Source organism: Aplidium turbinatum, chromosome 1, assembly GCF_918807975.1.
Source record: "Aplidium turbinatum chromosome 1, kaAplTurb1.1, whole genome shotgun sequence".
In the NCBI taxonomy this organism is placed as follows: Eukaryota; Metazoa; Chordata; class Ascidiacea; order Aplousobranchia; family Polyclinidae; genus Aplidium; species Aplidium turbinatum.
The window spans coordinates 16,365,699-16,377,318 of record NC_137472.1 but is presented as its reverse complement, the minus strand read 5'-3'; the positions used below and the strand labels follow the sequence as shown (position 1 = coordinate 16,377,318).

At 38.0% G+C, this 11,620-nt stretch overlaps 1 protein-coding gene across 3 annotated transcripts in view; it reads left to right on the top strand.

The window, feature by feature from the left end:
- The first annotated feature begins 8,628 nt into the window (after positions 1-8,628).
- LOC145768612 (mitogen-activated protein kinase kinase kinase kinase 5-like) overlaps positions 8,629-11,620 on the top strand; it is a 36,508-nt gene continuing 33,516 nt past the window's right edge. For all 3 annotated transcript variants that reach the window (XM_082580159.1, XM_082580168.1, XM_082580152.1), the window contains exons 1-2: positions 8,629-8,818; positions 9,865-9,922. In XM_082580159.1, coding sequence (XP_082436285.1) covers positions 8,717-8,818; positions 9,865-9,922 — 160 coding nt within the window. In that variant the 5' untranslated portion in view covers positions 8,629-8,716. The remainder of the gene's footprint in view (positions 8,819-9,864; positions 9,923-11,620) is intronic.

The following is an 11,620-nucleotide window of genomic DNA, read 5'->3' as shown; positions in this document are numbered from 1 at the left end:
CATTTCCACAAAGAAAAGTAAGTAGTAACTTATTGAATTTCTGATTCAATCCCTTTGAGTGTGACTACATTCAGGTTCATAATAAGTAGAGGTAGGCATCCGCTAGCCCACTTTGAAAGTCGCGCGTTCCCGCTACAATATGCCAAAAGAGCTACTCGCTATCAGGCGATTAAAAGTAACCCGCCACTCGAACCAAAAGTACAGCGCCACTTTTGTTTCAAACTGATAGGGGAGATGTGGGACCAATGAGCAGGGTGGGACCAACGACCATAGGGTCGATTTCGCCATCCTGTAGGCGTTTTGTTCTTTTATTTATTGTTTTAGTGTCGAGATTTCTTTTTTCTCAAGCACATGTGTTTTGGTCAACTCAGACTTGCTAGTTTGATTTTAAGAGGCAGAAGTTGTTTTTAGAGGAAAAAAGTAAGTTTTTTCGGGCGCATTCATTTTTTGTTTTCGAATAAGAGAAAACATTTTTAAATACTTTTTTCAGTTTAGGCTATGCACCATGGGTTTGTTGATAGAACTGCATTGGTTTCCTATAGAAATTCACACCGGTGTTTTAACCATTGCATGAATGCCAATATGGAGCAGATATGGGACCATTGACCCATGCTTGCTATCAGGGTGGTCAAAGGTCCCCCAATGTTATTTTATTTGTTTTTAGCTTCAATATGCCTACTTGCAAAAATAAATATTTCTTGTTTTCACAAGAAGAGTTGAACAATTCTTTGAAGGAAGTATTAGAACATAGGCTAATGTCAGTTTAAGAAAGACTAATAATGATAGAAACACTTTGTGCCATTAGTCAGAAAAGTGTTACGTCATGACGCGACGACTTGGCCAAAGCAGAGTGATGAATCTGGTTGCTATGCGCTTGTGAAAGTGTATTCCAGTGAAGGAAGATGCAAGAGGTTTGCTGGCCTGTTGCTTAATAGTGCTGATGAGGATGGAGATTTTGAGATTTCTTTTTTGAAGAGGAGCGTCAAAATTAAAAATGCTTTTGTGTTTCCTGATATTGAGGACCTTGCGTAGGTGAAGCGCTCAGAAATTGTGTGCATTTTTGACAAACTTATACACAGGTAGCACCTACCAAAAGGCTTTCTGGGGTTATACGGTTTAACGAAGATTTATATCGCAATGACATTTAATGATGCATTGTGACTTTGTTGTGGCATTGCATAAATGAACACTTTTCTGATGCAAGACTTGAAATTTCACTTTTCGTATTGTTTTGATTGTATTTTTTGAGCGAAATCAAAAACAACACTTAAAACCGGAAAGTATTGTGTAGTTTTCGACTCGATTGTAAGGGTGGGTCAAAGGTCCCACGACGGTGGGTCATCGGTCCCACATGTATGGTACCAATGACCCACTTTTTAATTTTTTTATAATTTCAGTTTGGAGGATAAAATTTAGAGATATTCATTTGGTTTTTGGCATGTAGGTAGATGGGTTTGCTGACGACTTTTTTGCAGATTTTGGTGATTCTGAGAGTCAAACTTTGAAAAATTGTGGCCAAAGTGTGCTAAAAGGGTCATTGGTCCCACATCTCCCCTACTGGCAAGCTCTATTCAAGTAAGCTGCCTTGTGAAGTCAAAATGACCTTGAAAACAAATGACATGTCGATAATCTTTCAGAACCCCATTCGTTTACAATACTATTTCAACGTCTCTATAGAAAATAGGTTCTCCATGAACAATCTCCAGAAACGATTCATTCTTTTTCACTTTAAATTTGAAAGTAGCGGAAATAGCTTTGCGACTGAGAGACATGTGGCGCCTCTCCGCTTCCGCTACATTGGGAAAACAGTTGTGTCGCTACTCCAACAAAATATAGCGCCGTTACCAAACAGCAGCACGCAAGTAATGGCGCTACAAAAGTAGCGTGCTACTGCCAACCTCTGATAAAAGTGTAGCCTACATGAATGTGCCACTTCATTGCGTTGAAAAATGCTAGCATTAGCCTACCGTACATATTTTGTTTATTTTTTTTTATAAATGATTTTCTTGTTTTTATACAGGTTAGGCCTATTGGCTACATTGCATTAGAAATTGAACCAATTGCACAGGAAAATATTTGCCTGATTTGTAACCTGTTTAGCTTAGTTTTGAATTTGAATTCGTTACTAATTGAACAAAGAAGCGTTAAGATCCAGCGGCTGTTCGACTCTCGGGGTGTGTGCTCACTGCTCAAGCAGCGCACTTTATAAGGACTGCTCTCCATCCAGCGACATCTAAGGGATGAAATAATTGCTCAAAGAAACTTTTCCAGTCCGAGGATAAAGATTCAATCAACCAATTTAACTTTTTCTCACTTTTAGATTTGGTAACTTTGCCCTGTCCTACTCAAGGTGATCAGATTGGCGGTTTCCAGCCAAATTGGGCTCCTTTTAAGTTCGGCTCGGCGGGTGACGGTTTTTTGGGCTTCTTTTGAGTGTGTTGTTTGTCAATTATATTATTGTTGAATTTTCATCCATAAAAAAATCTCTGCTGTGTTTGCCATATTTGATTTTTGTTTAATTTTGAATGAAACATTGCGCTATGTGACAAGGAGTAAAGGTGAATAGGCCTATTCCCAGGTAGCAATAGTCGGCGTGCAGCTGGCGTCATCAGGGCTGCGAGCGCTCACATTGGCGACATCGAAAATCGTTAGCTGTAGGACAGCGCCTCACTGGCGAATATCGTCATGATTTTTTTTCTTTAAAGTCATGACGATATTCGCCAGTCAGGCGCTGTCCTACAGCTAACGATTTTCGATGTCGCCAATGTGAGCGTTTTCTGCTAGCTCTGCGCCGTCGACTTTCGAGCGAGAGACGCGCTTTCGATTTTCGCTCGCTTTCCGCTGGCAACGCGCAGTCGAGTTTCGTCAGATGGTGTTGGTTGAGCTTCGCGCTTGATTAGAAAAATTTCGTCATCATACCGTTTAGTTGCGCTTGATTGAAGTCACGTGTCATTTCAAACACGCGGTTGATTTGATTTGAAGAGCCTGTTTGTCTGATTAATTGTCTTTTCACTCTTTTGCGCTTGCTCAGTTATTGGGTAGACTGCTGTACAATAAAGCTTACTTTGCACTTATTTTGCTGTACCCGGTTACGCCTACAGCATGTAAGAAAGTGTCGAAAGAAGGAACTGTGTCCTAGTTTATTGTGTTTTAACCTTAATTACATGAAGATTTAAGCAAGCTAACAAACGCTTTCTTTTTGATCTGGAAGAAAAGTTAGAAGCAGATGCGGATGTTTTGGCAGCTATTGTAAGTCACTGTACTCATTTGTTATACACTTTTATGCCACAAGCTACATGTGTGGTAGGCCATGTCGGAATAGGTACATGCAATCATATCCCGACATGGCTACACCAGCCTTATGTCATGCAACAACCGATCAGTTAAATTCTAACATGACGTGTTGACAAAATATTTGTTATTGCACCTATAAAGTAACTGTTGTCATATTAGTTACATGTTTGTTTTCGCTTTGCAGGTGGTAACTACAGTAAATCATACTCAAAGAAGATTAGAACCTCCCAGACAGCAAAACCCGTCATTTTTACATTGATGTGACGTCTGCGGACATTGAACCAATGTAAAAATGACAGATTTTGCTGTCTGGGCTTTTAATTATTCAACTGCTCAGTTTCAATTTTTAAAACTTGTTTGTTTTGCTCTAAACGCTTCCACATAGATTTTGTGTGCAGAAATACTTTAGTTTGTAAAATAGAATCATGTTTATTAAACCAATTTATGATGATTTTTAAAGAATAACCTAACAATTAACCAATATACAGAACGTGTGGTTGTTTGGTTTGAGTTCACGATCTAGACTTCGCTTGTTACCTTGTTCAGTTCTAAACTGACTATTGAGTAACGCGTGGATGTTCATTTAACAGCGATGGAAAATAACGGTTGGAGGAAATGATTGTACGGAAACTGTGTGGAGAGTTATGCGACTTTTAATGAATGACGATCTGGCCGCTCAGTTTAATTGAAGTGGAAAAAACGAAAAAACTGCCTTTCTTGATCTGAAAATAAAAAAGTGTTATTTGGTAAGTTTGTATTTATATAATTGTATATTTAAGTAGTTTTACGAGCTACCGCCAGTAATAAGTGCTGCAATGCTATTGCTAACACCATGCATACTACAGTACGATGGTGGAAAATGCCAGGCTTCTTTGTTTTTATGAATGGAAGTTAAATATAAATCAAATCAACTGAGGATTGACAAATTGGAAGATTTATCAAGGAATGGAATATTTTTCTGTAATATAAACGTTAAAATGTGACAACGTCCTGTAATATATCAGTTTCTACTATTTAGCCATGCTTTCCCAATATCACATGCGTGGTTGTTGTTGCAGGATAAAACACTGGTTTCAGCAGCACCTTATCACAAAAGATATTTCAATAATGCTGAGTATTATCACTGATGAATTATATTAAACCCTCTCCCCCACCGATGTGACGCTAACGTAACGCTTTACATACCCCCCCCCCCCCCCGTCGCAGGCGTTACGTAATATTTGAACGTTCCCTAATTACAATTTTGTTTTATTACTACCCGTCTTGCTACGTCATAGGGGGGTTTATACAGTACATTTAATTGTAATGAACCCCGCTTATGTCCTCATGCAGGTTAAGGACACTTGCCATCGGTTCGATCCCTAATAATGAGTTAGTAGTGTAAGTAAGTTGTTGTTGTGAGCGAAATTGTTTTCACAGAGAGCTCATATTGTATTATTACAGATGTGATTCGAAGGCAAGCCAAGGCGACGGACAAAGTTTTCAAATCTGCAGTGAAGCGGTATTTGAAGGCGTCTGGTGACAGAAATGAAAAAAAAAAGAACCGGGCAAACAAAACTTCCGGCGCAGATAAAAATTCGGACGATACATGAACGCTATCTGTTTTTTGATTGTCTGTTGACCTTTTAGTGTTCTCTTTTAACATCTTGCTGCGAATTATTATTTTTGCGTGCCTCTTAATTCGGTTTGCTTCCTTCGTACAGTAGTTGTATTTGGGAAAATCTTATCCCGACAAGCTATTGCCAAACACTGTTGTGCCGTCTATGCACTAATACTAATTCTTGTGGTGAAGTCGAGTTTAATGTTATTAATCATTTAATTAATATCTTTAATGTTGTTATTCAAACGTGTTTTCGGAGGGGTGTTTTGCCGCCAGTCTTAATCCCTAACATTACCCCGAACCAAAGCTCTTTGGCATCAAAACGACCTGTTCCCATTTTTTTTATATTTACCTAATGGATGTCGGAACGCAATAATCACTCATGATTGTTGGTATACTGCATGTATCCTACGTGGATGTTTGAATTTTGTGCTATCTGGCTTTGAAGGTTGCCAGCATGACAGCCACAACAGATGTGCAAACGAAAATGCGTTATGGTCGTCGTTCAGGTGGCCCTTCCCTATAATTGTGGTTGCCGTGCTGGCAACCCTCAAAGCCAGATAGCACAAAAAACTCATTAATTTGAATTTCCCTGCTGGCTACGTATTAATCTTTATTACATCATAGAGTACAGTGGAAGCAATAGTAGTGTTCTTGATGTTGCTGTGTATTTTCTTCCAGTGCTGTGATTTTGACGTATTGCAATACCTATCATATAATTATGATACTGTCGTATGTAGTACACAATTGGTTTCTAACCGGGAGTAAATTTTACTCACCCCTACCCTAGGCCTAAGGTAAATCTTGCAAGCAAACATTTTAATCAAACTCATTATAGTTTGGAAAACCAAGAAAGTTTTTTTTAATAGAATTTTTTGCTTAAAAATTATTGTTTCGCGAAAACAGTCAAAATTCACTTAACAGCTGCTGGGCTTTTACAAATAATCTCATGTTTATAGTCTTTAGCTTTGCTCTCACATGGCTTGGACTTGTAAATTGTTCTGTTATTTGTATTACAAATGATCAGAAAAACCGCCATTCATTATTACTGAAACATTTTTTAGCATTGTGTTACGAAAATGGAGTTGTGGTAAGACAGTGTATTAAAAATCTTCATTGTTTTCGTTGTTTTACATTCTTGAATTGCGTCTCACTTTAACCACAAAAAGACAATTAATACACGAAATGCTTCAAAAAGTTTTAGTGTTTTGTTTTGATAATTTCGCAAACAACAGCTGCTGCTGGTGGCCGAAAAAAAAAGGGCTTCAGCAGGGCGACATTCGTCAGTCCAGCGACAGCGCGCGCAGCCGCAAAAACGTGCCAGTAAGTTTAGCGAAAATCGTTGGCGTACAGACAGCGCGCCGTTAACTAACTTGAGCGACTTTCGCGATCGAGGCGCTGACGCACAGCCGACTTTATTGTCGAATTTCGCCAGCGTTACGCCGGCTATGCGATGAGCAGATCGGTGGCGGCTGGCTGGCGATTATTGCTGGCGCGTCGCCAATAACTTCGCTAGCGTGGAGCTGGCTAGACGCCAATCTTTGCTACTTGGGTTGTCAGGCATCAGGAGTCGATCTCACCACGATTGGGTGAGCAGAGCCACTAACACTGGCTCTCCGAAACCGAGCTATAAACGTTCACAAATCACACTCAACATTTGCAGGTTACGGTTTTATTGTTCGTATTTTTTGAAGACTGCAACAGGGTTAGCCTATGTAGGCTATTTAATCAATGAAAAGTTTACATCTGTTTTTGATAGGCTACGTGTTTTTCTAAATTTTAAAATCCTCCTAAATTGTTGCGACCGTGCCATATTTTAAACTGACTATCCTGTTTCGGTATTATACACGTTATAGCATTTGTGTTTTGTCGCTTCTACCTTTGTTGAAATGGAGAGACACTTTAGATGATGTGACATTTGAAAAGCAAGAACAGAAAGCCTGTTTTTTCACAAAAAAATAGATCAATGCGCCAGAACTGAATATTTTATAAATAAACCTGTTTTGGAAGCGTTTTGGTCATTTTAAGTATGCATAAAATACATACTGTAGGCCTATACAAATTGTTTCACCTAACGGATAATCAGAAGGTCAGAAAAACATGCAAAAAGTAATGAATCGATAATTCCTGAAAAGATATTAAATATTACAACTGTAATTTAATCTGCAAAAAAACCCTTTAAACCTGTAATTCCTGAAAAGATATTAAATAATATAACCGTAATCCAATCTGCAGAAAAAAACCTCAGAATTACTAAGAGCTACCTCTATCCATTACTACAAAGTTTCAATTAATTTGTCCAACTGGAAACCAAGCAACTTGATGGCAACATCTACCTGCATTTAGGGTTCGATGTAAAGTTAGGTTTATGATCTTTTAGTGTAATAAACGCTGGGTTGCTTGATAATTTTTTAACCCGATCATCAACCTTTAATGCCTTGGCAATCTTTTTAGCCTCAGTATTGATTGTGTCACTGATAGCAGGATTCACATTTTTGTATTTGGCCGATACATTATCATTAAGTAATTTTTTGTAATCCTGGGTTTTAACTTTGTATAAGTTAGTAGTTTTATCTGCTGATATCAACAGATCCGGAAAGTTATTAATGTTCTTAATGTCATTAGTTAGTTTTCTCTGAAAAGAATTGTAAATGGGTTTGAACTTAATATTACGAACCATCTCGTATAAACCATTCTCAAACGGTATCAAGGCACCATGCTGTGGAGGTGTTCTTTCAGTCATAAAGCCAAAGTTATTAAAATGGTCAGACTGAGAAACATCCTACTGGTTAAGATCGAAAAAATAGGCCTTCCAACGTAAACGTTTAATGAAATTTTCAATCTTACCTAACATCATCTTCAAATATCGATCTTTACTTGGAATTAATCTTTTCCAGATTCATAATAACTGGATGGTAGTATCAAAAGGGAGTGCTCAGCTAACTCAGTGCCAGGAGTAAAATTAAAAACAATGAACACTATTAATACTACAAAAAGTGCTCAATGCTAAGCAAAAAGGCAAAGCACTGTAGGCCTATGTGCTTTGGCTCATCTTTTTGGCTTGTTGCAAAAAAATTGGCTCGTTTTGGGATGGTTTGAAACTTGTTTTGTCCGGAAAATTTCTTGAGGTCTGGCAACTCTGGTCCTTCTTGTGGAAAATCGAAAATGTAGATGTCGTATCGTAATCGTATTGTCTTTCTCGGTTTATTTTGTTGGATCTTTGTTTGAGTGAATACTGTAGGCCTAGCTAGTTTGAGAAAGTATATATCTGTAGAAAATTTAGCTATAAATTTTTAGCTTAGTCCGTTCAAGTTCCGCCACTGGTTTATATTAGTCAAGTTAATTATGCTAATATTCACAGTATTTTGTGATATACCGGTAAGCTCCATTGCTCCAATAGATAACTCAGTTGGTTAGCTCCTGACTTTTTGAACAAAAAAGCTTCAAGATCAAGCGACGCTGGTTCGACTCTCAGAGTGTGCGCTCGAGCAACGCACATTAAGAACTGCTCTCCATTCAGCGGATCCAATAAATGGAATAATTTCTCGGCAACAACACTTCAACAATCGGAAATTTCAATCTAGGTGACTGGGCCTGTGTTAGTAGTTTAAAGCTTCTACAAGTATGCGAAACTGCCAGGATTAAGCTCAAAAATGTTTGTTCAAATCTTCTTGTCATCATCATCATCTTCAAATCATCAGTCGACTGATCTTCTTGTTTTTTAAATTGCAGTGTTGAAATATGAATTGGTTGTCAAAACAACATGTTGCTTAGTCTGAATAACTTAATTTTATTGCGATTAGACATTCATATTTTGTAGCTATGATACCGAATCCAGCTACAGGTATCCTGCGTAAAAGCCCCACTGATGACTTTGAACTTTTGCAAAGAGTAGGCAGTGGCACTTATGGAGATGTGTATAAGGTACGGTAATTATTTGAAATATTATCTTACGTTTTAGAGTATAATATAGTTGGTAATTATTAATTAGTTGTAAATATAATGAAAGTTGTTGCTTTATAGTTTTTGATTTATAGACAAGAATGCATTTATTGTCCAATTTTATTATTAAAAATTTTCAAAGCTGGTATACAAGTCCCCCCCCTTGGTAACTCATGACAGAGACAGGACTCCACCAAACATATAGGGTGAAACTACTTTACCTTTGCTTTACGGGCAACACTAAAACGCGGAAATAAGCTGGGTGTGAAATGGCGTATTGTCCGCAGAAATAGTGATTTAACACCGATGTAGAAAACGCGGAAATACGATCTTGGCGTCCATATTGTTTAACATAGCGATAACTCCATCATGAAAGAATGAAATGTTTTAACATTTGCATTTTGCTTCTAAAAATAAGAAGAATGGTGCTTTAACACCAATGTAGAAAACGCGGAAATACGATCTTGGCATGCATATTGTTTAACATACCGGTAGTGATAACTCCATCATGAAAGAATGAATTGTTTTAAGATCGTATTTCCGCGTTTCCGCATTTCCGCCTTTTAGTGTTGCTCTTGCTTTACTGTTCACACACTTCAATCCACATGTTTTGGTCAATTCCTCTTTGTCAGGAGTTACCAAGGGGGGGGGGGGGGGAGACTTGTATACCAGCTCCAAATTTTCTATACAGGAAAGCCTTCCCTTGCCACATGTTGTTTTAATGCTTTGTAGAAAAGATTATACTGATAGATTGTATGATTACGTCAGCAAAGTTTATCATAAAGTGGGCAACTGAACTACAATAAAGTTATGAAAAATTTTACTCTAATTGTTGTACATTAAATAAACCAAACAGGTGTAGTGTCTTTATGGTGTGCTGGTGTGGTATGTCTCTGGTTGTGGCAAACTGTGTTATTGTTTTTGTCATGGTCATATTTATAATGACCATTATTAACATGCAACATCATTGAAGAACATTTTTTTTATATTGCCATTTAAAAACTAAAATTTGTTGATTTTTTCATCAGGCTCGACATCTAACATCAAAAGAATTAGCTGCAATTAAAGTGATAAAGCTCGAGCCAGGTATGAACACTAGGTTAATTGTTTATTGCTAATATTCCTTGATTGTTATGTCAACATAGCTTTCAAAAGAAGCACAAGTACTGGCATAGGCGTCGATTTTTTCTTAGAAGAGAGGAATTCTGGGTGGGCGAGAGTTTTCAAACAGATTTCATTGAATGTGTATGTTCGCAAATTCGCAATGGTTAGTCTTTCTCACAAAGACTGTGTTTAGCGTCGCTGCAGCAATTAAGCTTTAATAGGTTTGATGATTGCTTTCTTGCGCCTTGCGAATTGCGATCTTATGAGCGCTGCTAAACTAAACTAACTTTTTTATGCTTTCCTTTGCGACCTAAAAAGCATGTGACTCGTGACCTGTTATCTTTAAAGTGGCGCCTTCGGATTTGCCGCAAAATGTTCGGACAGGCGACTACAGTAACAAGTACCATCAGGGTTAAGAGTAAGACGTATCTACTGGAATTCTGAAAAAACTTCCTTTGCAACACACGACCTTGCTGAGCCGGATGCTGATTTGGCAGCATGCTAACATTAAATGGAGCAGGTAGAGATCCATGGCTCATGCTGTCTTCTACAACTACTGGTGCATTGCCTGAGACATTGACTTCACCACTGTCCAATCTCCATCCTTGAAGCACTGCTTTCTTCATCAATGTCATCTCTGCGTTCATTCGTGCTGGACGTGGCTTCTTCAGCGTTATCATCTCAACGCTTTTTGGAAGCTGGTTTAAAGAATGCGCGAATAGATGTTTGACTTTGCTTCATGTTTAACTTTTCAATAATGAAATGACAACATCGCGCGGTGCCCCAATTTATACCCAGCAACAGTTTTGTGAGGAAAGATTTGTAAAAAGTGATTGTTTCAGTATAATACGTCTTTAGTTTGTATCGGTTATTATATTGTCATGTTCATTATGATGTCATATTCATATTCCCTTACGCTGACCCAGAACTGAAGTTTGATTGTGACGTAACGAAAGTGAGACCATTCGGAGAAAAGATCAAATGTGGCTTTCTCTCACCAGGAATTGCCAGCGTGTGGCAGTTGCCGTAGCAACAACAATGCAGTGAGTATCGCCTTTTTTCAACGCAGCGTTGTTGCGAAAATGCTTTGTTTTGTCGGATACCTAGGGACAGGGAGAGACATAACGTAAAACAAGAAGTCGCGCTGCAATTGGTTGGTTAATTCAGCGTTTAACAAAAACAGAAATAATTGTAACAAACATTTCATAAGTGTCATGAAAACAGGGTGGGCGAAACATATTTTGCCCACCGTCGTTTCATGGCAGGGTGTGCGCCGCCCACCCTATTTCGACGCCTATGAGTACCGGTAAGCCCTATTTTTAGCTGCACAATGACACAAATTTTAACATCAGTATAAACTAAACTATGCACACTATCATCAAAAACAACAACATCTTCCTTTGTGTATCTTGTGTGTTTTTTTGTCTTTTTTTGCTTTGTACGTTGTTTGTGCTAAAATTTTGTGGCCATGCTAAACTACAAAATAGCAAACAAAAACTGTGGGTTTCCTAATAACTAACCTGTTCTTGTGAATTTTTAGCCTTTTAAGGTATTGTCACCTTACGATTAATTGATCTATTAATTGCTTGTTTTACATACTTTTTCTTTCTTACATACAATGACAAAACATAAAGCGATAAAACAATTATATACAATATTTGTTTGAGTATATATGTATAA